The sequence below is a fragment of the Rhincodon typus genome, chromosome 19 (genome assembly GCF_021869965.1).
Source record: "Rhincodon typus isolate 14 chromosome 19, sRhiTyp1.1, whole genome shotgun sequence".
NCBI lineage: Eukaryota > Metazoa > Chordata > Chondrichthyes > Orectolobiformes > Rhincodontidae > Rhincodon > Rhincodon typus.
In genome coordinates, this window is record NC_063350.1 from 11,390,608 (window position 1) to 11,418,527 (window position 27,920).

Consider the following 27,920-nt stretch of genomic DNA (forward strand, 5'->3'; position numbering starts at 1 on the left):
TATGTCTCGTCAAGCAACTCTGTATGGTCAACCGCAAGTTGCATGTCTACTAAAGCAGTTCTACACTGTCTATGGATGCATATACCCTGAAACAGCTCAGTACTATCTACCGCAAGGTTCATGTCTTCTTACGCAGCTCTGTGCTGTCAATTGCAAGGCGGATGTCCCCTGAAACTCTCCGCTGTCTGTTGTAAGGTGTGTGTCCAGTAGCAGCTCTGTATAGCCTATGCGAAGTGCATGTACCTGAAATAGCTCTGTACTATCTACTTAAAGATGCACGTCTCCTGAAACAGCTATGGATTGTTTATTGCAAAATGCATGTCACTGAAGCAGCTCTGTGCTATCAAATGTAAGATTTTTGAAGCAACTCTGCGCTGTCTATTGTGAAGTGCGTGCCCCTGAAGCAGCTCTGTACTGTCTGTTACAAAGTGCATGCCCCCCCGAAGCAGCTCCGCGCCGCCTCCTGTGAAGTGCATGCCCCCCCCCCCGAAGCAACCCCGGCCCCGAAGCAGCCCCGCGCCATGCGCCCTCAGGAACATCTGACTGGTTCCTTGTGAGGTATCGCGCGATCTGAGAGGTGCATGCGCAGTCGGCGCGCCCCGGCGGCAGGTGAGGGGGAGGGGAGCGGAGATCCCAACTGAAGGCAACAGACCTCCCTGGGGGTGGGGGGACAGCGTGAGACGACCCGGTACCGGGGGTGGGTGCGGCGGCTCTTGTTAATCGGGACTGGAATAACCGGAGAGATAGAGGCTGCGGGGAGACAGTAAGCCGGGTACAGTGTCGGCCCTAGGCCTCGGGCTTTGTCCGGCTTATACACTCAGTGAGTGCAGCTGCTGTTCCCGTTTAAAAAGTCTAATGTTCACAGACCCCGGCTTTACACAGGATGTAAATATTCCGTGAGGGTTGTTCACCTGACTTGCTGCAGTTATTTATTAGGCATGATTTGGTTTTGTTATTAAACCAGTGTCTGGCGGGGGGTTTGTTTTGGTTTCGTTTGTTTTGTCGCCCCCTCTGCCCTCAGTCCGGAAATCTCGCTGTTGCGTCGCAGATCCTATCGCTGGATCGAGCCCTTACACAGTTTGAGTTTAAATCTGTTTTAAATTAACAGTTAATCTGATTGGAATTTAAAAGCGAAAGAATGCTGGAAATCCGAAACAGAAATTGCTGAGCTTTTCTGTTTTTGTTGTTGGTAATTTTAAAAAAACTTGTTTTGAGAACAGCTTCTTTGCTCGTTTCGGAAGGCGGTGCACTGCAGGTTTTTGTTTGTATTGCTTTCATTTACGAAAATCGACAGTTTGGATGAGGAGGCGGGCCTCTCGCCGTTTGTGCTATAGATAGTTCATCAATCACCTTAAAGTTGAAAGCACACGTTTCGAAAGTTTCGGTGGTTTCCCGTGCAGGTTTATAAATATGTTGTTGCAGTTAGAACAGAGTTGTCAGTTTTTGTAAATGATATTTCTGTCATGTAGCTTCACAATGTTTGACCGTTGCAATTGATTTGTTTAGGAAGCTCGTGAAGACTTGAGAGACTGCAGAAAAGATTAAAGAGTGTGGTTTTAGGCCGAAGAAGTTATGTAGGTGGGTTGTTTTCTTTAGAGAAGGGCATCTTAGAATTCCTATAGTGTGGAAGCAGGCCATTTGGCAAATCGAGTCCACATCCACCTCCAAACAGCATCCCACCCCCACCCTACGTTTCCCACGGCTAATCCAGTTAGCCTGTTAAATTCTTAGATACTGTTTTAACACCATTTAGATTGCTGTGAGCCAACAGCACTGAGTTAGATTGAATCTGTAGAATGTGGGAACAGGCCATTCAGCTCAACGAGTCCACACCAATCATCTGTGGAGCATCCCACCTATACCCATTCCCCTACTCTATCCCTGTATTTCCCATGGGGTTAACACACCTATCCTACACATCTCTGAACACTATGGGTAATTTAGCATGGCCAATCCATCTAATCCACACACAGTTCCCCAGGGTGGAATTGAACCTGGGTCCCTGGCACTTTTGCGTAGCAGTGCTAACCACTGAGCCATGTAATAGATTTGATAAAGTGCTTAAAATAATGAGGGAGGGATCCAGACGGAGTTGATGGAGAAGAAACATGCCAGTGGCTGAGTGTGTAGTGAAGCCAGCTTCAATCATTACTGTCAAAAGGGAAATGAATAATTTTAAAATTCATTCATGAGATGTGGATGCAGCTGGCTGGGCCAGCGTTTATTCCCTATCCCCAGCTATATTTACTGAAGGCAATGATGAGCAGCCATCTTGAACTGCTGGAGTCTGTTTTTTGTAAGTACACCTACATTGTTGCCAGGATTTTACCCAGATTTGCTGAAAGAATGGTGATATAATTCCAAGTCGGGATGGTGGGGTAGCTTGGAGTGAGTCTTGCAGGTAGTAGTGTTCCCATATGTCCGATGACCTTGACCTTTTTTTTGTTCTAATCAACTTGTTCAGAGACATAATTAAACACTTCTGGAGCAGGTGGGACTTAAACCCACGCCTTCTGGTCCAGCGTTAGGGACAACAGCACTATGCCACCAGAGGGGGCCCTGAAGGATGGCAACAGCGAGAATCGCTAGAAACAGTGAGAGTGGAATAGATGGTGTTGGCCATATGTTTGAAAGCTATTGTGCAAAGAGCCTCAGTGGATTTCTGCACTGCATCTTTTAGGCAACAGTGGTGGAGGGAGAGCATATTTGTGGAAGTGGTGCCAGTCATGTGGGTTGCTTTGATTCAGCTGGTGTCAAGCTTCTTGAATGTTGTTGGATCTGCACTCACCCAGGTAATGGGGAAGTATTCCGTCACAGTTCTGACTTGGAGTTGAGCTATTTGCTACTGGATTACTAAGCACTGATCTGCTTTTGTGGCTATGGCTAATCCGGTTCAGTTTCTGATACAAGGTAACCCTTAGATGTTGATAGTAAAGGATTCAACGATGGTAATGCCATTGACTGTCAAGGGATATCTAAAGAGAGTGAATTTGCAGGGTTACAGGAAAAAGGTGAGAGAATGGGACTAAATGAATTCCTCTTGTAGAGAAATGTTTCAATTCTTATAACTGGGTAATCGATGCTGTATGTATGGTGCCTCAGCACAGCATCTTGAATATTCTCTTGTTAATGTACTTGTGTTTTTAAAATTTTTTTCTATCATAAGGTTTGAATGGACACAATCTCTAAAGCAAGACTGTAAATGTTCAGCAATGGACAAGGAAGGAATCAGTGAATTAATTTGAAGCTAATATAAACTCGCTAGACTGATTCATCAACAGAAAGCTTCTTTATGGAGATACTTTTGCAAAATATCTTGATGACATTCTTGTGTATAACATACATTAGGAATAAAGAAACTGAAAGCTAAAGGAGTGTGTGACAAAATCCTGGATTTTCATTCGATGTACATTCCACCACCAGGATACGTGTGGAAGTAAGTCTCAAACTGTTTGTATTCCTCTCAAAAGAATAGTGAGGAAAGTTTATTCACTGTCTACTGATCTTATTCATTGCTGCCTTCAATGAGGTTTTGGTTGACATCATAAGGAACTGTCGTGCCCTCTCTGTGCCTGGCTTTTCTTGAAGATCCATAGTTTTTTTAAAAGTAAATGCATTTGTCCTTTTGGATTCTGCAAGGAACTTAATTGTATTGTACCTTATAAAAAAAAAGTTAATGGGATATGGATGATGTTGGCCTGGCCAGCATATACTACTATACCCAGTTGCCCTTGAGAAGGTCATTGTGAGCTACCTTCTCAACTGCTATAGTCTATTTGGTGTGGGTACCCCTATAATACATCAGGGAGGAAATTCCAGGATTTTGATTCAGCAACACTGAATGAACAGCAATATATTTTCATGGATAATTTTTTGGGATCATCCTGAGAAAAGTGCAAAAACAGCTTATGTCCTTTGTCAGATGAAATGTCTGCTGGGGCACCTGATGGTCATCTGCTTTGGAGCTCCTTTGATGTCAGCGTGGTCTCAGCTTGCCTAGTGAATTAGATCAAAACAGGACTTCTGTGGTTTACTCAGTAATCTGTCGTGAGAGTGCAGGCGCTCAGGTCTGCAATTTTCAAGATACTATTTTTGTGAGAGACCAGACTTTTTTGAATTGCTGTGAACTTCCAGATGCAGTTGTCTGATGATGAAATGATCTTGTTTTTATCTTTGTGGCCTATAAATGGGGGAAAAACCCCACTCAATTAATTCTAATCCTTTTCAGGTCCTTGGATTACCCAAAATCGGAATGGGAGGAATTGAAAAAGATAGACATTATTTTATTGTGATGAAAGAATTTACTGACAGCAAGAAGAAGATCCAAAAAGGCTTATTGGGCTATTTCACCAGGTCAGAAAATGGGGAATTATCTGCAGTTGTGGAGCTTAACAAGAAGACCATAAAATTAACAAAAGTGAAGCAAGAAGATGTCCAAAAAATCAGCAAGGATGAAGCAGAGTTGCTTCTTGAAATCCAGGACATGTCTCATCGATGTGCACTTGTTCAGAATGAAAATCTTTTCAAATCTATTTCTATCCTACAAATTAATGACATTGTGCAAGTGAAAGGGGCCAAGGAAACATGGGTAGGAATTGTCAAAAATATTATAAACTCTAAACGTGACAATGGATTGAAACTAAATGGAACATTGTTTCAAGTCGAGAGTGTGGTAAGCAGCGCATACCTATTGCTAAATATTATAGGATAGTGGCAGTTTCTGACTAAAGTTTATCACACTTTCCAACTCCAGGAGGTACTTATAGATTTGTATTGAAGTACTGTAAGATGCAGGGCAAAGTACAGTCGATTGTTTTGTTGGAATATGAATTTTCTTTTGCCTCCTGTCTCAACTGTGTCTTCTTATTCTGGAATTAAATATTCGTGTAATATTAGGCTAAAGAGTGGCACAGTGGTGTTCAGTGGTTAGCACTGCTGCCTCACAGCTCCAGGGACCTGGGTTGGATTCCAGCCTTGGGTGACTGTCTGTGTGAAGTTTACACATTCTTCCTGTGTCTGCATGAGTTTCCTCCCACAGTCCAAAGAAGTGTGGGCTAGGTGGGTTGCCATATTAAATGTGGGGTTATGGGATAAGGTAGGGGGCTGGATCTGGATGGGGTGCTCTTTAGAGAATCGTTGCAGACTCGATGAGCTGAATGGCCTCTTTCAGCACTGTAGGAATTCTGTGATTCTCTGTACTGAGCTCAGAAGGACTTCTTGAAAGCCCAGTTATTAGTCTGACTTTTTCCTGGAGTTTAGGCGTTCACTCTGCATGAGGTTTAAAATGTGGGGAAAAGCTCTGGTGATTTGTATATAAAAATTGGCTGTTTTTATTCATTAACATCAGATTTTGACTTCAGTGAGTCCATGGAACCATATAAAATTTTTAAGAGTGTAACAAAAACTATAACTTATTTCCATCATATAACAACCCTGAGATTTTAAATAATTTGTCAACTATGTGTGAGCATTGTTGACTGGCCAGAATTTATTGCTAATCCATAGCTTCCCATGACAAAGTGATAGTCAGCTACTTTCTTGAACAGCTGGAATGCAGGTCAGGGAGACCTGGTGGTATTATCGCTGGACTGTTAATCCAGAGACCTAGATAACATTCTGGGGATCTGGGTTCGCATCCCACCATTGCAGATCGTGAAATTTGAATTCAATAAATTTCTGGAATTAAGAATCTAATGATTACCATTAATCCATTGTTAATTGTCAGAAAAAACCCTCTGGTTCACTAATGCCCTTCAGGGAAGGAAACTGCCTTCCTTACCTGGTCTGGCCTACACGTGACTCCAGATCCACAGCAATGTGGTTGACTCTGAACTGCCCTCTGTAACTTGGGATGGGCAATAAATGCTGGCTAGCCAGCGATGCTCTCATCCGGTTAATGAATAAAGAGAAATAAAGGTAGGGCGCCAGAGTTGTTAGGGAGAAAGTTGCAGGATTTTGATCCAATGACGGTGAGGGAACGATGAAAATGCTCCCAAGTCAGAATGGTGTGGGGCTTGGAGGGCAACTTGTAGGTGGTGTTTTCCAGTGTATCTGTTGACCTTGTCCTTTTGTATGGTGGAATTGAGAGTTTGGGAGGTTCTGTCAAAGGAAGCTTGATGAGACGCTGCGTTACATCTTGTGGATGGTGTTCACTGCTGCCACTGGTGGAGGTAGTGAATCTATAAGATGCTGAATGGTGTGCTAGTCAAGTGGCTCCTTTGTCCTGGGTAATGCAAAACTTGTGCATCGTCATCCAGGCATATGAAGAGAATTCTATCACACTCCTGACTTGTGCCTTGTAGACGGTGGACAAAGTTTGGAGACTTGGGAGGTAAGTTACTTACCATACAATTTCTATTCCCTGACCTGCTCTTGTAGCCACAGTGTTTATATGACCAATGGTAACTCCCAGAATATTGATAATGGAGGGTTAAAAGATGGTAATGCCATTGAATGTTTTGGGGAGATGATTGTGGCTTGTCACTTTTGTGACCATTTTAGATAGTTTGGAAAATTGCGGTTTGTAAATTGTTTTCCACACAAGAGGGGCAATGATTTTCTTTAGTCTTCTTTGCTTTGGCATTACCATGTACCTTTCCCAGGGAAATAAGTTGTTTGGATCCTTCATCCCAGCCACCTCACTGAAACAAATCAATACTTTTCTGAACAAAGAATGCAGCTTTTGATTTATTTTCCGTACTGCACGTGTCTCCACTTTCTCTTTCCCTCTCCACAATTGCTGACAAGGGCATGGATTTGTAGCGATTCCTGGGTGCACCAGATGATACTATATGCTAGTGGTATAGTGTATCATACCATCAGGAATGTTCAATTTAATTTTTGCTGTCCCTGTGCTGAAGATCTTGTACCCTGAATGGTATTTACCCACATTCTGCACACCTTTTCTCTGGCTGGTTTAGGTAGGTAGAAAATTCTCTGGCTGTGTGGTTTTGTTTGGTTGCCTGTATGATTCAACTCGTGAGTGACCCTCTCTTTTAACGTTGAGATAAAAGCTACACAAAGTGACCCATCGATTTTCCTTGATGTTGTTTTCTCATCTGTTTGGGATCAGTTTACATTTTCTTTAAAACCTAACAACCACAACCTCAGATTGCAAGTTATGCTGCTTTTTGTCAAAAACGTTCTTTTCTCCCATCTCAATGCAGGAGGGAGAAGACCATAAAACGAAGGGGAGGAAAAACGTCAAACACACTTTAATTAATGCAGGGGATATCACTTGCGCAAGTAATACTAAAGTGGGACCATCTCATTCAGATGATAAAGAGAATAAATTATACAGTGATGGTAGGTTCGAACATCAGTCGACAGTTTTCACTGGTAGGAGTTCTTGTGTATATAGTTGCCTATATATCTACATCTATCTAATGTATTTGAATATTTTAGTTTTTAATACCGATTTCATAGTACCTTCATCTTCTAGGTAGCTAACATTTCACAGTATCTCATCTATTGTTAAGAGCTATTTTATCACGTTCCTGTAATATAGATTGTTCATGAATCATGGTGATGGAGCTCCATTCACTGACTGAAGATCGGTACTACAATATTTTTACGATCCTGCAGAGAGTGATAACTCTAAAAGAAAGATTTGAATTTTTACTGACCAAGTTAGAAGAATCGTTCTAACGCATACTGTAGCAAACAAAAATCAGTATTGACTAAATACTTGCGTAGTAAGCAACTTGTACTCCAAGCAGCAGAAAAGATGGATTTTATTGATGTCTTAATGCCAGTGGGTGCATATTTCCCAGCTTTGCTGAATCCATAATATCCCTCAACCATTGAAGATTGTCTTCTTTGACATGGTCAGAATTTCTGATCTGTCAGTCAGCAGTAAGAGCCACTCTGTGATTTTTTATTTATTTTTTTTTTTTTTATTTTTTTTTTTGGCTCACCAGGACAAATCTTCCAGTGTCCTTAACCGATGGACAAGCTATTCCCAGTATTCTGTCTGGTAGCTAACTGGCAAGACGGTCTTTCCCCAACTGCTGAGCCATCTCTTTCTTTCTTCCTCAGTCTCTCTGCTCAAAGACTTTGAGGTGGAAAATCTGTAAAAAGAAGAACATCTGCTTCATCCTTTGTTTTCAGGTATGTAACATTGCACCTCGCCCTCATAAGTCTTGACTTGGGCCTTCTGTCCCATGGTATCCAAGTCATGCAGCCTTTTAGGTAGAACTCAACAGATAATGTGATTTTCTTCATTGCTCCATTTTATGTTAGGTTAAAGAAACAGATCAAAACATAATCATGTTGTCAATCATACTTCATAACACACTTTACGAATGAGACAGATTCAGAAACCCATTGCAGCCATACAATCATTAGCCATTCAACATCTTCTTAGATGTACTTTGGGAATAAGGCTTGGAGTAGGAAAAGTTAGAAGTAGAATTAAATTCCACATTCATGTTGAAGTGGTATTCAGTTTTTTTTTAGGGGAGGAGACTCCAGTAAACATTAACATGTTCCTTTCCTAATTTTGCAAAGTTCATACCATCAACTAAAGGAAAATAGTGCTATAATTGAAGAAAAGATTTTCTTTTGTTCTTGGTAACAATTAAGTAGCTGCTAATTAGTTAAAAGTACAGTAAATATAGGCAAAATACATAGAAAAAAAACATGTTTATCAACATTTTCTGGTGTTTTATCCATTGATTGTGTTCCTTTGCCTTTTGTGGTGTAGATCCTTTGAACTATGTGGATAGAGTTCCCTCTACTGACAGAAAATGGGTACTGCAGTCAGAATCCCCCTCGTCCTCACGTACCACCCCACCAACCTCTGGATCCAACGCATCATCCTCCGACACTCGCCATCTGCAATCCGACCCCACCACCAAAGACATTTTTCCTTCCCCACCCTTATCTGCTTTCCGGAGGGACCACTCTCTCCATGACTCCCTTGTCCGCTCCACACTCCCCTCCAGCCCCACCACACCTGGCACTTTTCCCTGCAACCACAGGAAGTGCTACACCTGCCCCTACACCTCACCCCCATCCCAGGCCCCAAGAAGACTTTCCACATCAAGCAGATGTTCACCTGCACATCTGCCAATGTGGTATACTGCATCCGCTGTTCCCGTTGTGGCCTCCTCTACATTGGGGAAACCAAGCGGAGGCTCGGGGACCGCTTTGCAGAACACCTGCGCTCACTTCGCACTAAACAACTGCACCTCCCAGTCGCGAACCATTTCAACTCTCCCTCCCATTCCTCAGACGACATGTCCATCCTGGGCCTCCTGCAGTGCCACAACGATGCTACCCGAAGGTTGCAGGAACAGCAACTCATATTCCGCTTGGGAACCCTGCAGCCCAATGGTATCAATGTGGACTTTACAAGCTCCAAAATCTCCCTTCCCCCTACCGCATCCCAAAACCAGCCCAGCCTGTCCTTCCTCCCACCTCAAGCCTCACTCCCGTCTCCTACCTACTGACTTCATCCCGCTCCCTAGACTGACCTATCCCCTCCTTACCTCCCCACCTACACTCACCTTTACTGGCTCCATCCCCGCCTCTTTGACCTGTCTGTCTTCTCTCCACCTATCGTCTCCTCTATCCATCTTCTATCCGCCTCCCCCTCTCTCCCTATTTATTTCAGAACCCCCTTCCCCTCTGAAGAAGGGTCTAGGCCCAAAACGTCAGCCTTCCTGCTTGGCCTGCTGTGTTCATCCAGCTCTACACCTTGTTATCTCAGATTCTCCGGCATATGCAGTTCCTACTATCACTGCAGTCAAAGTGTGAAGCAGATTCAGATTGCTGCTGTATCCCTACAAGTGTTGGCACAATGAGGTTGATTTTCTGTGCCCAATGCATATTCGATAATTGCTAATTATGTGACAGCAAGGCATTTTGTAAAAATGTCCCAACTGGAGGGCATATAGTGGCTGAAAAATCTGTCTTGGATAGCAGGACAGATTGAGTTAGATCTCTTGCTTCAATTTTGTGAAAATCTAAATTTTGTGAGGGGAAAATAAATAAGAAAAAAGATTTCTCCAACTTCATAAGCTACCAGAAATTCCCATTGTACACCTATATCTAAAAATTTTACTTGACTCTATCCCCTCAAATCTATTCACCCCTATAATAAAAGCTTTAGTATATTTTTTCTGTGTCTGACTTAAGTATAGCATTAGATGATCTTTCTGTTAATATTCAGACTAATGAGTCATCCTGTGTGAGATACTACTTATTGCCTGTCACCAGTCCTGTTGGGTGAAACTGATTTTCATGCAGCAAGGATTACAGGCAGTTTGCTGTCATGTTAGCTCCATCTTTTTCGAACAATTAGCTGCATCTTCTCAGCACAGTGCATGGAATGAGACACCATTACTGCCTCCAGATATTGTACTTTCAATTGCTGGATGTCTTTTTGAAATGTTATTCCATATCAAAAATTGAACTCCTTTAGTAAACACATGACATTTACATTCAAAGTAGTTTAGGAAATTACCTTAATTTACAAGAGAAATTGTAAGTCTTTTTAACCAGTTTCTTTCTCCTCTCACCTTAAAATAATGACCTCTAGTTTTGAACTCCCCTACACTGTGGAAAAGACCTTTGCTAGTCACCTTATTTATGCCCCTCGTAATTTTATAAACCTTTATAAGGTCACCCCTCAACCTTCTATGCTTCAGTGGAAAAAGGTCCCGGTCTATCCAATCTCTCCTTATAACTGAAACTCTGAGTGGTTTGTTTGTGGAATGAACTACCATAGGTGATTGTTGCAGCTACAGTTACAACATTTAAAATTCATTTGGAAAGGTGCATGAATAAGAAAGGTTTGGAGGCATATGGACGAAAAGCAGGCAAATGGAACTAGTTCAGTTTGGGAAAGAGTCTGTTTCTGTGCTGTATGACTCCATGACTCTTAAAGTTCCAAATTGCAATTTTATTGACAGTAGTAACATATGCATGGGAGTAGTAGACAGTTGTTAGCTTAAAGATGTTGGATCCTAAATGCAATTTCAAATTAATTCAGTTAAAAGAACTAAAATAAACCAAATGTACATGCAGCAGTGACCACCTGTTTCTAACTGTCCATCCCCAGCTCTTTCTGAACTTTGGAAGCCTACCATTCAGGTTATTGTTGAGTAACTGACTATGAAAAAAAGTTCCTTCTCTATTCCAACACACAAGGAAGTGTGATAATGCTTGATAACAAAGAGACAATCTTCTGAATTTCACAAGGCTGTCTCAGAGTTCAGTTTGAAAACTTACCTCTGGTTACATTTTTGTGGCAGGTATATTAAGTCTTTATTAGTTTCTTCTCCACTTGAGGGATAACTCTACTTGCATGCCTACTGATACTTGCTATTATTGGCATTTACTTTTTACTTCAGAAAGAACAATTGTTTAAATAATGGATGCATTTTATTTTCAGCATTGAAATAAAGCAAAATATAGGGATTTTTGCACTCTTGTCATTGTTACAATTTTCTCTCAAGTCAAATGGAGAATTAAGTGCCAACAAAACCAGAAATAGCTGTTGAAACTCACAGGTCTGGCAGGATCTGTGGGGAGAAAGCAGTGTAAACGTTTTGAGTCTGGTAACTCTTCATCAGAGCCCAGTTCTGATGCTGCCCACAGACGCTGCCAGACCTGCTGAGTTTTGCCAACAAGTTTTGTTTTTGTATTAGATCTCCAGCATCCACAGTTTTTTTTAAATTGGAGAATTAAGTAGATGGAGGGGAAAGCTTTTGTGATTGCCAATTCAAGAATTTGTCCAAAAAGAAGTTCCTGTAATGCAGTTAGAAGAAAAACATTCAATTTTCTGAACTTATCCTGATCAAACCAGACTTGAGAGACTTGTGCAAGTAATTGAGGCTGATGCTTCAATGCAGTATTGAAAGAATGTTGCTCTGTGGCACGCACCATCTTTTGAATAAGATGTTAAATTGAGGTCCTGCCTGGCCCTGTAATTAGATGTAAAAGGTACTACAACACTGTTCAAAGATGAGAGTTTCTTTCAGTAAACTAGCAAATGTCTATCAGTTAATGAATCACTAAAACAGGTTCTCTGGTTGTGTATCTTGTTATTTGTGAGAACTTGCTGTGCAAAACTTGTCTGTACAATGTAATAGTTAATATACCTCAGGCAGTTTCTAGTTTGGCTATAAAGCATGAGATTGTGGAAGGTGCTCTATATCTCTGAGTTCTTTCTTTTATTATCTATCAGAATGGAATAATAGATATGTTGCAGAATTATGAACTTTTAATGCTGTGAAAATGTGCCCATAACTATCTAGGTGAACCTCCTCCTACTGATTTTAACAGCTTGCATCGTTGTGAGTTGGATTTAACCCCAGTCCAATTGACTGTGATGTCTATCTCCAATATTGTTTTTTTTTTTAAACTGACATTTGCATATAATTTGATTTTTCAGTTGCTAACATGAGTTTGGCCCATTGAGATTTTCCTTTAATGCACATGATGTTTTTTTGTAAACTCCTCAGGGAAGAACATCAGTCTAAAATGGGAAGAGACTATCTTCCCCTGCCTGGCTCTTAACCTTCAAGAAATATGAGTAGAGAAATGTATTCTCCGAACTCAGGATAGTTAAAGTCAGAATATGGTTGATATGAGTATGTATTTTATATAATATAAATGATCTTTTTGTGTCACAGAAATGAATTATTAGTGATTTGGCATGTCCTGTTACTTTCTTAGATGCAGAAAACTGGAACAAGTCCCCAGTTGGAAGTCAGTCTCCAAGCTTATCACCCAGGAAAACGGGCAGAGAAAAATCAGATGAAGTTTCAACCTCAGCTCATTTAAAGATTTCTAAACACTACAGTTCCAAAACTTTCAACTCTACCCTATCCATTCCTGGTCAAAAACTTACGGAGAGTGACAGTAGTGCTCTAGAGGTTGAGTCAATGGTGGAAGTAAAATTGCCTAATAATGCTATAGTCTATGGAGTTATCAGATGGATTGGTATACCGGAAGGTCACGACAGTTTGTGGGCGGGAATTGAGTTGGTGAGTATAGACAATTGCTGAATCATGTGCGTACAAACCTTTTTCAATTTGAATGTTTTAAAAAAAAAAAAGTACATCAGGGATGTCAAAGACTTAGTGACTAGTGATGTTCTCAAAAAGTGGCTGCAATTTCTTGATCATCCACTAACTACACAACTGACAAAAAAGCAACAAAAAGTGAAATTGCTGGAGGACCATTCTGAAGAAGGGTGACTAGACTCAAAACATTAATTTTGCTTTCTCTCCACAGATGCTGCCAGACCTGCTGAGCTTTGCTAGCAATTAGTATTTTGTTATTGATGTTGACTGTAGGAATTAAGGTCACATTTAAATACAGAGCTGTTGAGACCATCATTACACTCTAAATTAGACTACAATCTTTTTGGCAAAATGTAGTCTCCCTGGTGAGGCTGAATTGCTAGCTGGCAGTAAATTATTCTCCCTTTCCTAAGTATTCTACACTCTGGTTTAAATGATGAGACTTCTGGAAAGTTCTTCTTAATTATGCATTTAGGAAGTTGCTTTAAATTCTAGGTGTCACATGATATTGAGTTGGATGTTTGATTCCCTGACCATTATGCTGTGGGGAGATGTTGAACAGAAGAAATATTTGTTTCCAGAGTTTCATCTGAGTGGGTCATCTTGGTGTACCTTCTAACAACTAGATTAAGCTGTTTCTCCCTCTTGCTGGTTGTTGCAGGACTGATTTATGATATTTGCAGAATGGGGATGTAAAATTAAATGGAACGTGGCACTCCAGGGAGGGAAGGTTCAAGGCTGGAAAGAGAGTGCAATTTCATAACACTGGCAAGTAATATTTTTGTGTCTGTTTATTACATAGGACTATGAACTAAACAATGCGAGCGATGGAACGTTTGAGAAAAATCGTTATTTTTGTTGTGAACAGAACAAAGCAACTTTTATACCATTAAGGAACTGTAAACCTGACGCCCGCTTTTCATCAAACGTACTGAAGGAGGTAGTCAACAGTCCAGTTCCTGCATCAGGTAAAATTATCCTTTCCACCGTAACCATTTTGGGTATCTAAATGAAGAATTATAACCTGTTGGAAGTGGGGCTGTGAAAACTGCAGGTCCTGTGGAGTAAATTGGAATGTAGTGGTACCTTTTTCTGGGGGAAGAATAATGCGTCTATTACTGAAGTAGTTCAACAAATTTATTATCAGAAACCTGTTGAGGGCGATACAGCAGCAGCAGAGAAACTTGTTTAAAGTACTCGAGCACCTGGAAGTTTTCATTCAGCCTTTGAATCAGGTACAAAAACAGAAAACACTGGAAATGTTAAGCCGGCTAGGCAATGTTTGTGGAATAAACCGATTGATGTTACTGGTATGTGGCTGAATTTTGGTAAGATTGTGAACCAGGATTAGTACACTGTTACTACTGCCCTTGAATGAATATAAGCACAGTTTATCTTTGTAGAGAAGATAATTAGTTGCTTTCATACTTCTAAATATTTCATCGCAAATGGAATTATAAACCACTTTTATCATTTGATAAAGCAGGAAAATAACCTCTAATATGTAGAGTGATGAGTTAACTGCCGAAAATGAGAGTTAAAGATCAAATATCTGTGGGTGACCTGGTTGCTTTATTTTTTACATCTGGGTTGAGTACAGGACAAAGAATGAGAATTGTTCCTATTAATTCATAGCTCAGTCATTCACTCTAGTCATTGGAACTTCAGGATTAGACTTTATAGGTGTTTGTGTTGTAGCCCAATTAAATTAGTGACTGCAATTTTGATTTCTTTTCATGTGGGGTTTCCAGCTATGGAGGTGGCTCCAGGATTGCTGAGATTGTTAGGATACAATGCAGATCTTTGTCAATATTGAAAGTATTAATTTGGTCTGTTTCAATTCTAAGTGAAGACCATTCAAGATAACCTGGCCGTACAAGAGGATGTTCCTCCAGTGCGAGAAGCTGAAGCACTACAGCTTATGAAAGGAAGAATGAAAGGGATTCAGGGACACCACAATTCTTGCTATCTGGACTCCACAATTTTTAGGTTTGGTTGATTTTTCTAGTTTTCAGTCGATTGCTGTAAGATTCTGCTGTTCTCCTGAAGGGGCTGACTGCATGCTGAATGAATCCAGCATATATCGATGAGGAATATATAATCTAGTTTCGGCTTTGTACTAGGTGTAGTGGACTGCCAGTTCCTCAAGATGTAAAAATTCCTGTGTACACTCTATCTCACACGTTCTAACCCGGAGCTATGTATAGGGTCATAGAGTCATGCAGCATGGAAACAGACCTTTCGGTCCAACTCGTCTATGTTGACCGTGTTCCCAAACCAAACTAGTACCCCTCCATTTCGCCCATATCCCTCCAAACCTTTCCTATTCATGTACTTATCCAAATGTCTTTTAAATGTTGCAATTGTACCTGCATCCACCACTTCCTCTGGAGGTTCGTTCCACATACGAATCACTGTGTTTAAAAAAAAAAAAAAGTTGCCCCTCGTGTCCTTTTTAAATCTCTTTCCTCACCGTAAAAATGTAACCCCTAGATTTGAACTCCCCCACCCTAGGGAAAAGACCCTCGCTATTCACCTTATCTCTGCCCCTCATGATTTTATAAACTTCTAAAAGGTTATCCCTCAACCTCCCACGCTCCAGTGAAAAATGTCCCAGTCGATCTTTAAACTCGAACCCTCCATTCCCGGCAACATCCTATTAAATCTTTTCTGAACTCTCTCAAATTTAATAATATCATTCCTATGGCAGGGTAACCAGAACTGTACACAGTAGTCCAGAAGAGGCCTCACTAACGTCTTATTACCAACTCACCTTATTTACTCAAAGGTCTGTGTGAGTGATCCTAGAGATAGCAATACTTCCCATCACATGACTGACCAGAATCAGTCCCAATCTGGCTGCCTGCCATTGACAAATGGTGGAAGGATTTACAAGTTAGTACGCATCCTGCGTGGTCGTATTTTGAGTACACCTTCCTTGGCTGTTAAGTCCTGGATGGGACTTGAACCTGATGTTTTTGGCTCAGAGGAAGGGATGTTACCCACTGGGCCATAAGACCTCCCATTGAGTAATATGTAGGTCGTTAATGGGTACTGCTATAGAACTTCAGGCATGTCTGACCAATTACTAGCCTTTCTGTTCTCGGTCCTACCCCTCTCTTTATTAGCTGTGGTAGGATTCCTTTGTCCTTGTTTTCCATCCTGCCAGTTGACCTTGACCATTTCTGCCAACTCTAGGATGCACCGCCAAGTACATCACCCTCTCCTCTTATCAGCATTCTGCAGGACCATTCCCTCCCTGACAACCTAATCCACTCCCCTGTCACTCCTGACCACTTCCTCACTTTCCCATGGTACCTAATGTTTGCAAAGTCAGTCACACGACACCAGGTTATAGTCCAACGGGTTTATTTGAAATCACAAACTTTTGGAGTGCTCTCCTTTGTCAGGTCCTCCTGATGACGGAGCAATGCTCAGAAAGCTTGTGATTTCAAATAAACCTGTTGGACTGTAACCTGGTTTCGTGTGACTTCTAACTTTGTCCACCCCAGTCCAACACTGGCACCTCCACATCATACTTAACTGTTGCAATCATGGAAGATGCAATGCTTGCTCTTTCTGCCTTTACTGTTCAGGGCTCCAAATACAGCTTCAAGGGAAAGCAACGATTTGCTAGTACAAACAAAAACCAAAAGAACTGCGGATGCTGTAAATCAGGAACAAAAACAAAGTTGCTGGAAAAGTTCAGCAGGTCTGGCAGCATCTGTGGAGGAGAAAACAGAGTTAACATTTCAGGTCCAGTGACCCTTCCTCAGAATGGGTCTGAGGAAGGGTCACCGGACCCGAAATGTTAACTGTTTTCTCCTCCACAGATGCTGCCAGACCTGCATTTGCTAGTACATCTTTCAATCTAGTCTACTTTATTAGCTATGCACAGTGCAGTCTCCCCTACATTGGTGAGATAGACCACAGACTGGATGACCACTTTGCAGAACACCACCTCTCTCTGTCCATAAGTTAGGTGTCATTTCAGAACACCCTCATGCTCCCTAGCTTTCCTGTCCTAGCCCTGCTGCAGTGTTCTGGTGGAACGTGATGCAAGCTGGAGAAACATCATTTACTTTTCTACCCAGACACTTTAGAGCTGTTGGGACTCAACATTGGGTTCCCTTTTGCATTGACTTCTCTCCCTTACCATGAGCATTCTACTTCTGTTTTGCTCTGGGCATCTCACCATCTGATCCACTTGCTGCACATCCTCCATAGTCAACAATGAAAATACCATCATTTTCTAGCCATGTTCCATTCTGAAGAGTCATAGGACTCGAAACATTAACTCTGTTTCTCTCTCTACAGAGACCTGCTGAGTTTCTCCAACTTTGTTTTTATTTTACATCTTCAGCATCTGCAGTGTTGAGCTTTAATTTACTATCTCAAGAGTTGTGGGTTGACAGTTTTAGTGCTTCTACAGTTGGTGTTGCCAGGCTCAGCTCGTGATCAAGGAGAGACAGAGTGGAAAAGTTAAAGTAATTCCCAAGCCTTTGTGTGCCTTCTATTAGCTATTTCAGATTTCATACCTGGGGATAGTTTGCCCTTGGGGTGCCAATGGGGAGAAAAACAGACTGCCACTAATTGAAGCTAAAACAGGTGAATCTGTATTCCTTTCAGTTCGCTGAGGCTATACCTGATCTAGAGGTGCCTAATGCCAGCAGTAAACTCATTCCTCAATCTGATAATGATTACGATGGTGTATAATAACGTGGTCCATTGAATCAGATCTGATTTTTGTTTTACATTATATTGAATTTCATTATTTAAAATAATGCTTTTCCAGCTTGTTCGCATTCACGACAGTGGTAGATAGTATACTTCACATGCCTGGAGGACACGATGAGAAAATTCAACGTGTACTGAGGGAGGATATAGTCAACCCACTTCGCAAGTGAGTGAGGATCGTGTTTGCAAACCTGTACCTGACAATTTAAAGGCTTCTACGTTTTGTATTTTTATTAGTTTTAATATTCTGGTAGGAATCACCAGTGATTACACCTTGTGCTATTTCTGATGATGAGCAGCTGATCCGCAATGAGCAGCAATGTCCCCAGTTGAATTCTCAGTGCACTGACCTCACTGCAGCAGTAGAGGCAGTAGATTGGGCCTCAACATCTCTGTGTAAAATCAAGAAAATCTGCAAGGTTCTTCTACTTAATCATGGTTGCCTCTACTGGGCATGAGGTCTGAAAACAGGATCGTTGCAATTTCACAACACCACTATCGATATTCTTTTAGGTCACAAATAACTAATCTACTCCCATAAGTGGACGTAGCGTTTCTTAAACTCCAGAAAACATTTACGCTCTACAGTATCCAAATAACAATGTGGACTGGAGATTGTAACAATAGACCAACTGTTGTTTATACTGGGTTCTGTTCTCGTGCTCATTTATACATTCTCCCATCTTTCTCATGGACAGATTAAATAGTAGTCTGATGAAGTAAGACTCATTGAAAACCAATAATGTGGTTCATTTCTAACATGGAACATGAGTGAATTAATGAGTCTCCCATCAATCCTACTGCTCATCAAACAATGAAATTCTCAACCATCTGTTGTATTGTGCCTACAGGCTTTTAACATCAGGAAATTATTTTGAAATTCTGGGGGGTTAACTGATCAAAAACAGAATGCGACTGTAGGTTAACACTATAAATTAAACCAAATTCCCTTCTAGAACATAGTTTAATTTGTTTAAACTAGTTTAATTTGTTAAGAAAAAAAATCTTGATATTACCATTTCCCACTGATATACAGACAGTTAGTCTACTGTTCTCTACACTCACTATTGAAGTGGTCACACTTTAAATGTAAGTTGCTAGAAATCTGTCTGAACTTACAGAATTTTAACCCAACATGAGATGCTGCCTTGGTGACAAAAGGGAGCAGGGAAATTATTAGTGTAGAAGTGTTCTGAAATATTGCACTTTGTAATTATTCTCTGTAACCTAGGATCCGGATTTTTAATTAAGTGTTCAAGACGCCAAGGATTAACCAACAAATCATTTGATCCTAGGACTGGAGTTGTGAATGCAGATAAAGTGACAAAATTAAGGAAACTATTAGGATGTGACACGTTTATTTCGGCAGAGAAAGGTAATTGCTTTTTGTTTGTGTAAGTAATGTTCTATTGAATTAGCCCAGAATTTCTGAATTTGTTGCATTTACCCTTTCTTCCTGTTCTCTTATGCATGCTCTCTCTTTCTAAACCTATTCAGACAGATCAACCTTACACCATTTTGTGTTGATTTGAGATTTTGCTGCTTTGATACTTGAATTTACAATATAAGCTAATTTCCATATTCCATCTTCTATGTATGACAATGATTTTCCACATCACATAACTTTTTATATCTTCCGTGCATCAAATAACTCCTTTCATAGTGCCAGAATTCTTTTTTCAGGCTATGTCTCATCAAAGCCTCATGCAGTAACTTTGTGGTATAGAAATTAAGAATTACTAAATAAAAGAGACATGCTTTTGAAGGCTTTAGTTTTATCACTCAGGACAGAGTGACAAGAGCATCAAATGTTTCTGTGATTCTCCCAGATAAGTATGAGACAAAAAGCATATGAGTTTATTGACTTGCCTGCCGAACTGGCTTGTTTTTGTTCAGATGTTTTGTCACCATGCTAGGTGACATCGTCAGTGGAGCCTCCAATGAAGCGATGTTATTCTACTCCGCGTGGAATTTATACTGTTTGGTCCGTTATGGTGAGTAGTGTCATTTCCAGTTTTGATCTGTATTCCATGCGTGTTTATGTATTCCTAGAGGCATGGTTCTCCATCCGTAATGCTATCAACAACCACATAGAATTGGGCCCCATATACAAACCCATAAAGATCAAAACCAGAAATGCCATTACTCACCATAACGGACCAGACATAATAAATTCCAAGCAGAGTAGAATAACATTGTTTCATCAGAGGCTCCACTGATGATGCACCTAGCATGGTGACGAAACATCTGAACAAAAACAAGCAGTTCGGCAAGCAAGTCAACAACCTCACCCACAACCCGAACTACAGATCTTTACCAATACTTTAAAAAGCATATCTTTCTTTTTTAAGCAATACAAAAACCTTCTTTAATTTTTTTCAGTTCATTCATACAATCATTGCTGGCTAGACGAGTATTTATTGCTCATCCCAAGTTGTCCTTGAGAAGGCAGTAGTGAGCAACCTTCTTGAACTGTTGTAGTCCATATGCTATAGACAACCTGCAATGCTGTTAGGGAGGAAAGTCCAGGAATCTGACCCAATGACACTGGATCAAAGGAACGGTGTGGAGTTGCTTGAAGTGTAACTTTTAGATGGTGGTGTTCCCATGTAACTGCTGCTCTTGTACTGAGAGATGGAACTGGTCATGGGTTTGGAAGATGCTGTCGAAAGGACCTTTGGTGAATTTCTGCAATGTGTCTTGTAAACCGTACACACCGCTACAGAGCGTGTCCGTTAGATGCTACCACTATCTCTTCAAAACTTGATGTTAATTTTAGATGAGCTACTCAAGATTAGCTAGTCTGTTGCTGAGGGACAATATTGCATAATTTCAACTCTCTTTATTTTGATAGTTTTGCAAAGGACTGAGGAAAGCATGAAACATTATGGTTATGACACAGTGCAAGTGATGGAATACTTTGAATGATCTTGCCTGGAATTTAATTAACAATTAGAATTTGTAATTTAAAAGGGACACAGTTTTCAAGCTAAAGCCTTACAAGTCAGTATCAGCCAGGAATGTTCCACACTTCACAATTCTAATTATTTAAAATGATGTGCAACTAAGCTGATTAACACTGCTTACATAATTGTGCAACTTTTCATATTTTAGATCCAGAAGAATTCATCAATATCCTATTGCATGAAGTGCTGGCAGTTGATCCATTGCTAAAGATCAGGTAATTTTAAAAATCTTTTTCTGCTTTATTCCTAACAATATTGAATGTTGCTAGGATCACAGTTTCACAAGTGACGGCTGCCTATTGATACCACATCATTGTGGTCAATTCATGAGTCTAGATAGGACACATTGAGGCATGATGTTCATCAATTGAAGATTTTTAAATCACCCTTTTCAGACAAGTTATGACACACCTCTGTGGCAGGTGAGAGTTAGACTGGACCTTCTGGAACGAAGGTAGAAATACTACTGCTGCACCACAAAAGGCATTCCCTATTTCTACTACAGCCAAATGTATAGAAATCAGCATCTAATGTTCATTAGCAGATTTATTTTCTTATTCCCTCCCTAGCTGAAGAACCTAATTGTAAATCTCAAATTGTTCTCCTCCTGATCTGAGTTCAGGTTACTCAGAATAGGCCTTGAATCATATTTGGGATGTACTGGTCAATGTTACACTCAATGATATTATCTCACATTAAAGGATCTCAGACAATAGCTTTAAAATGAAGGGAAATTTGGGACGTCAGCCAACAAACTAGTTCTTTTACACAAAAGAGATCCATTTGAAAGTGGATGTTTCAATTTATTCATAATTTAATTGCAGCAACTCATGAATTTTTATTTCCTCTGTTACTTGATGTCAAACTGTTTAGTACTGGCTTAAGTGCAAGTTTGAATTAGAATTCAGTGCAAAGGTTTTCGATTTTTTTTATCTTATCTCACAAAAATACTTTAGTTTTACCTTTGGTACAATTTGTATTTCATGTTGCAGTAAAAGTAATCTCATGTTGACATTTGCTGTCATTTATTTGGGGGGTTAGTGTGATCACTGGTGACGACAGGCTAATGACTAGGTGCAAAATAAGAAAAGGCTGCCCAACCATGGTGAGTGGGAAATAAGAGAATCTGATTTTTGCGGTAATGATGAGTTAGCATCATGTCATTACTTCACTAAAACCTACAGCAGTTTTTACTGTAGACACAGTAAAATACTGAAATTCAGAAGTTGTCAGTAATTCTGCACCTCTTCAGATGAACCGCTAAAGTTTCCTCCAATGCAAATGAGTAGAAATAACTGAAATGACAACTAGTCTTGGTGCAAAGTGCCTTGAAAAGTATTACATCTTATTGAATTAGGTGTGGTTGGGGTTTAAATGATATGCTAAGGTCAAACCTACTACTGTGAATGATATCTGTCCTTGGAAAACTAAGTTTTCATTTGTAGAATGTCAGGTTTCTCCATTAATGAGATTATGAACATGTATACTAAAAAGTTTATTTTCTGTTCTATGTATTACATGTATGGTACTGTTTTCACATTGGATATCTTTTCATAGCTTTGTGTATAAAGTAATTCCCTTTGTAGTGCCATTATGATGATTTCGCATTTCAAGAGGTTTGATATTTTAATTCTACCTTAGTTCCCTTGTGTATATTCAAATACTTGTGTCATTGTCTCTAAAATTGAAAGTGAAGCGGAATCTGTGCATTTTACTTCCTGGTTTGTTGTCGGAGAGAATTTTTAATTGTGTGTCTGCTTATCTTGCTTGATAGACATCACTGTTGTATGACACTTGGAAATTCTCTTGAGGTCAGACCAATTTGATTTCAGGAAAGGAGAAGTTGCACTAAATTTGCTTGGAGCCTAGAGTTCCCCTTTTACCTGGGCTGGCAGGATCTGTGGAGAGAAGTCTGTGTTTCAAGTCTGGTGTGACTCATCTTGAGAACCAGGTGGTTAAATTGTAGAATGAAATATTGACATTAAGGAAATCACCATTAAACGGATCTAGGGAGAATGAATGTAGATAAATCCATTACTGAGATTGTTTTGAAACCTAATGCAATCTCTGCCCAATCTTTATAATTTATTTGAAAATACATTAATTCAAAAAATAGAAAATACACACGGTATGGAGATTAGATTTATACTGAAATATTGTTACTTTGGTCAAAGTTTCTTTTTGTGATGATGTCAATTTTTATAATACCAGCAGCATTTTCTTCTCAAATTTGTTTATGCCATGTAGCAATCCTAAATTGGGCAGTAACTCATTCTGACACTTTTACCTTCATTTCTCTTTCCAACTCGTATTTCCTCTGTGACTTGAACTATGATCAGCAACAATTCCTGGTATGTTGTGCTGTGTGTGTGTCCTCACCTGTGACTTATAGTGTACACTTTTATACTGTGCCATCTTGGGCGATGACATTTAATTTGGTTTTTGTAAATTCCATCCCCACCTACAAATCTTAAGGCTGTTAATTGTTAGTGTACTATTTATGGTTACCTTTATAATGGTTGTATTTATTGAGCCCAAGAGATTTATGTAATGTTTATTATTAATGTGCACAATTCAGGTCAGGCCAGAAAATTCAAGAGAGCTACTGTTATCAGATAATCCTGGAGAGAGACGAGAAACTGACCGTACCAACGGTACAGTTGCTTCTGGAGAGGTCCTTTCTCTCTTGTGACTTAAAATTTGAGGAGGTTGGTTACAGTCTGTTTTTGAGATCTCTTTATTTACTTTTTAATCTTTTAGGAGTCGCAGATATTGTTAATCAGTGTACTACCAAGCTGTGTCTGACATAAAGTTTTTTGGATATGCTTCAGTATTGCGTAGTGACCTACCTTTTCCACGTGTTTAAATAACTTGTTTTTGAACTTAAAAGTACTCCTCCATTCAAATACGGTCTACTTCTGAACATTTGTTTATTTTTCTTTAAAAAAATTGAATTATCTACTAATTTCAAGTAAGCAATGTAACAGTACACTGGGCTAAAAAAAAACTGAATTATCAGATATTTGAATTAAACGTAGCCTTACCTCAACACACTGTTTTCACTATCAAAAAAAACCTACTAACAAATTATTCATGCCTTGTGTTTCTCAACTTTAAAAGTTTTTTTTTCTTATGGTTTATGAAGGAAGCTCCAATATGTGCTGTCATGGGTGTTACCGATAATCAATTACACTGTTTATAAATGTTAAAAACATTCACATTGTATAGTTTACATTTGTCATTGGGGCTTGGGTCGAATTATATCCGGATTAATAGCATTCCCATTTGACTGTACGGGTTCAATTTAGAGAACACGTATAACCACCCACTCTTCCCCCACTTAGCTTAAAACCACTGATAATTTGGCAGTCATGGGAAAGTAGCGATTAAAGCTAGTGTGGATTATGTAAGTGTTTTGTGCGGTGGGCGATGGGGAGTTGAGGCATATTGGGACAGTAGCAAGGTTTTTGTTTGCCGTCTAACCTGTATGATCTTGAACTGTGACAGTGTCTGCTAGAATCCTCCACTACTTTGAACATTGTTCCTATTTCAGATCCCATCGTGCCTGTTGATTCAGATGCCACGGTTTGGAAAAGAGTTTAAAATGTTCCCAAAGATTATGCCCTCATTGGAACTAGATATCACAGATTTACTTAGTAACAGTAAGTATTAGATCCATGTTGGTTATTCTACCAAAAGGCAGCATTGTTTCCTATTGCTTAATGACATGCAATTGTAAAAGTGAATTAATGTACAGTAGCTGGAAACATTCCATTTTGTAATTAACCACCTGCTAGTATCAATATTCCACTGGGTGGGCAATAACACAGTATGGCCAGTGTAATTAGGCAGTGTCTTGTCAGAAATTTTTGCAGATTTTTTATAGCTATCACATACAGTATACAGATTGAAATAGCTTTTGTTGTCACATGGTTTATATTACAGACACCATCAATTATGCAATTGATCTTATAACCCATTTTGTACCAGTTATTCTACACCTCTGTCAGTCATCCAAAATTTCAGAATCCTGCACAATCCTTGCCTGGTATGTTCTGCACCACTGTCTGTATAGATCTACCCCAACTCAAAACACAATGACATAGAGTTGGGTGTGACTGCTAGTGAACGTGTTAAATGTTGATATGGATAATAATGCATTTCACGATGTTTAAAGAATATGCAATTTGATTATTTGTAGCTCTGAGACAGTGCTTCATATGTGGAGAAGTGGCAGAGTATGAATGTGCTCAGTGTCTTCTGGACCCAACACTTAATCCAGGTGCCATAAAACAATACTGCTTCACTTGCAATAAACAGGTACAAATACTGAATTCTTAAAATTGAAAGCGAATAGTTTGTGTGTGACCTCCATTTTAGTAATGTTTTCTGTTCTAATAGCTTTCCTCATGAAATTTCCCACAGGTTCATTTCCATAAGGAGAGGAAGGATCACCAATTCAGAAAATTTCCATATCCAAGAGACATTTCTGCCAGATCCCCTTTTCCACAACACAGGATGGAACTGTTTGCAGTGCTTTGCATTGAAACCAGCCATTATGTTTCATTTGTGAAATATGGGCCCAGCAAACATTCCTGGCTTTTCTTTGACAGTATGGCTGATCGAATTGGTAACTTCTATTATTGAATCATAGAATCCCTACAGTGCAGATAGAGGCCATTCAGCCCATTGAGTCCACACTGACCCTCCATTGAGCATCCACCCTATCCCTGTAACCCCAGATTTAGCATAGCCAATCCAACTAACCTATTGCATTTTCAAAGCAAAATGAATTGGGATTTTACAAAAGACTCATTTCATTTCCTTCCCTTATCTTGCATCCATGTAATTTAGTAATTCCCTACTTGTAGTGGAAATAAAATTTGTTGTTTAGGTAGGGAGTGGAATAACTCTAATGATCAGCATTATCCAAATGACCAGCTGAATGTGTGAACTCTCTATGTTGGTATAATGTTAAATTTAATGGATGACTATGTGAAGTACTGCTGGTTTTTGGGAATTAGGTCAGTCTTTACAACATTTCTTCTGAGCTTCTCCTTTGTCCTAATCCATCTTTAATACTGAAAAATGAGCAGTTTAATTTGATTAAGTGGACTGTACATCTGATGGCATGTCAAATTTTGCTTTGGTTGTGAAGCAGTAGTTGTGACACTTGGACACAGACACATGCTGAACTAGAATCTCAAATTGGCTCAATGGATCTGTACTTATGGATATGTCATTTTCAAAAATGTTTTAACTAATCTGGAATGCAGACAGATAAACCATGATGCTTTGAATGGTAGAGCAAGCTCGAGGGGCTGAATGGCATACTCCTGCTCCTAATACATATGTTCTCATCTACCTGTAATACAAAACAGTTTCTTCTTTATTTTGATTTCTCCTGGATATATTATGGCCTTAACCAAACTGACTTGAAAGCAAGAGCAGTTGACGCTATATTTAAATCAGTCATCACTTCAGCTTCTTCAAAACAGAAGGCCTAACTGATTTTGAGTTGATATTAGATAGCGATGAAATAGTACAATAAAGATGAAATGATAACACAGTCGGATCCTATATCTTGCTGAACAACAAGTAAGCCCATTTAACTTAGCTTGTTCTAATGATAACACACGCTTCTTCATCAGAGCGTGATAGTTCGAGCTTAAACCCGAGGATACAACTTTGACTTGACGATGTCAGGGCCTTATGGTATTAATGGAGGTGACATTTTAATTGGGATATTAAATAGAGGCCACATCTGTAATAATACCAAAGGATAGGTAGTACTATGGACTCTGGAAATCCCAGAGCACCATTCAGAGAAAATCAAAGAATTCTCCCATTTCCTCATCAACACTTATCCCTCAACTACCACACAATTAATTATGGAACCTGTGTGTACAGTTACAGTGCAGCTCTTTGAAATTTCTTTCATTTTGATTTAGTAAACTCAAAGATTCAAGTCATTTGACTTGCTGAAGATTCCCTGTATTAAATGTTTCTGCACTGTGCATATTAGTTCAAGTATGTTGCTGTTTGAAATTTACCTTATTTGTTCTCCCAGTTTGTGTTGTTTACTCAAGGAAGAATGTATTTTATATAATACTGATGTTACATATTTAAATCGATAATTTTGTACTCCCATCTACCAAACCTCTATGGTACTGTTTATATTTTTTCCAGGCACAGATTGATGCAAGTCTCATTTCACTGACCAACCTGTTTTCATTACTCTCTCTAGGTGATGAGAATATTCCAGAGATAACGGATTGTCCACAAATAGGTGATTACCTGCTGATGTCAGAGGACAAGCTGGCTTATACGGACCTGAAGCAGCTTGATGGATTTGCAAAGAGACTTTTCTGTGATGCCTATATGTGCATGTATCAAAGCCCTAGGATGTGCTTGTATAAGTGATGTGCAGCAGAGTTCAAAAGGCTGACAGTGAAACTGACCTTTCAATAAGTTATTGGAAATAGTCTTGTCTTCAGTGTTCAACATTCTTGAATGGAGGAGCTCATTGAATGGGTAATAACAAGTCTGGCAAATGCTCCTGTACTATCTTCTTCAAATGAACTGCCCTGCATGACAAAATAACTCTGTAAAGATGGCTAGCTATTTTGACTTTGAATTTAAACCTGTTTTAAATAAATGTTGGATGCAACTAATTTTCATGCACTACTTGTCATATTGACACAAGCATGTACACCAGGTTTGTTGAGTCAGAAAATAAAGCCAAGCCGATCTTGGTGGATTTCGGAGGTGTAGTTTGACTACAGATTGTAGCAAAGAAAAGAAATTGCTGACCATATGGTACTGAGTAAGAGTAGCAGCTTTCATGTTGGGGAAATAAGATTATTTACTTATCAATTAATATCAGCATATAACTATTGTAGGAATGTCTTTCATTAGTACAATCACACTATTATAATCTCACACACACACCCATCCTGTGCCAAACACAATTTTCTATTTAGATAATCATAATGTAGGAATTAAACAAACTTAAAACAAATGTTTGACTTTTATGAAGTAATTACTCATTTTGCACGAAAACAGGTTTACTAACTTTGTTTTATTAAATTAATTCATGCAATATGGCCATTGGGGATGGGTAATAAACCTTAACTGCGACGGTTTATTTGACCATTTCAGAAGCTATTCAAGAGTCCACCAT

The 27,920-nt window shown here is 39.6% G+C and overlaps 1 protein-coding gene across 8 annotated transcripts; it reads left to right on the forward strand.

The window, feature by feature from the left end:
• LOC109919463 (ubiquitin carboxyl-terminal hydrolase CYLD-like) lies at positions 1–27,411 on the forward strand. 8 transcript variants are annotated; one of them, XM_048608261.1, is made up of 15 exons: positions 86–195; positions 3,167–3,436; positions 4,229–4,672; positions 7,167–7,338; positions 12,685–12,995; positions 13,837–14,002; positions 14,882–15,023; positions 17,830–17,937; positions 19,067–19,146; positions 20,886–20,952; positions 23,316–23,445; positions 24,291–24,399; positions 24,939–25,057; positions 25,163–25,367; positions 26,985–27,411. In XM_048608261.1, exons 3-15 carry the CDS (start codon positions 4,253–4,255, stop codon positions 27,158–27,160), a joined length of 2,205 nt encoding a protein of 734 aa, XP_048464218.1. In that variant the 5' UTR covers positions 86–195; positions 3,167–3,436; positions 4,229–4,252; the 3' UTR covers positions 27,161–27,411. The 8 variants fall into 8 exon arrangements, with proteins under 8 accessions (XP_048464214.1, XP_048464215.1, XP_048464219.1 ...); XM_048608259.1 differs by lacking the exon at positions 86–195 and adding an exon at positions 508–609; XM_020519477.2 differs by lacking the exon at positions 86–195 and adding an exon at positions 508–609 and having other exon boundaries at positions 7,167–7,305.
• Positions 27,412–27,920: the final 509 nt, after the last annotated feature.

Excerpts from the sequence above, each read along its gene's own strand:
- LOC109919463 (XM_048608257.1), top strand. The coding sequence starts at position 121 with ATGTCTTCTTACGCAGCTCTGTGCTGTCAATTGCAAGGCGGATGTCCC. Across the intron at positions 4,673-7,166 it reads TGTTTCAAGTCGAGAGTGTG|GAGGGAGAAGACCATAAAAC; the intron begins GTAAGCAGCGCA and ends ATCTCAATGCAG. Across the intron at positions 12,996-13,836 it reads TGTGGGCGGGAATTGAGTTG|GACTATGAACTAAACAATGC; the intron begins GTGAGTATAGAC and ends TTTATTACATAG.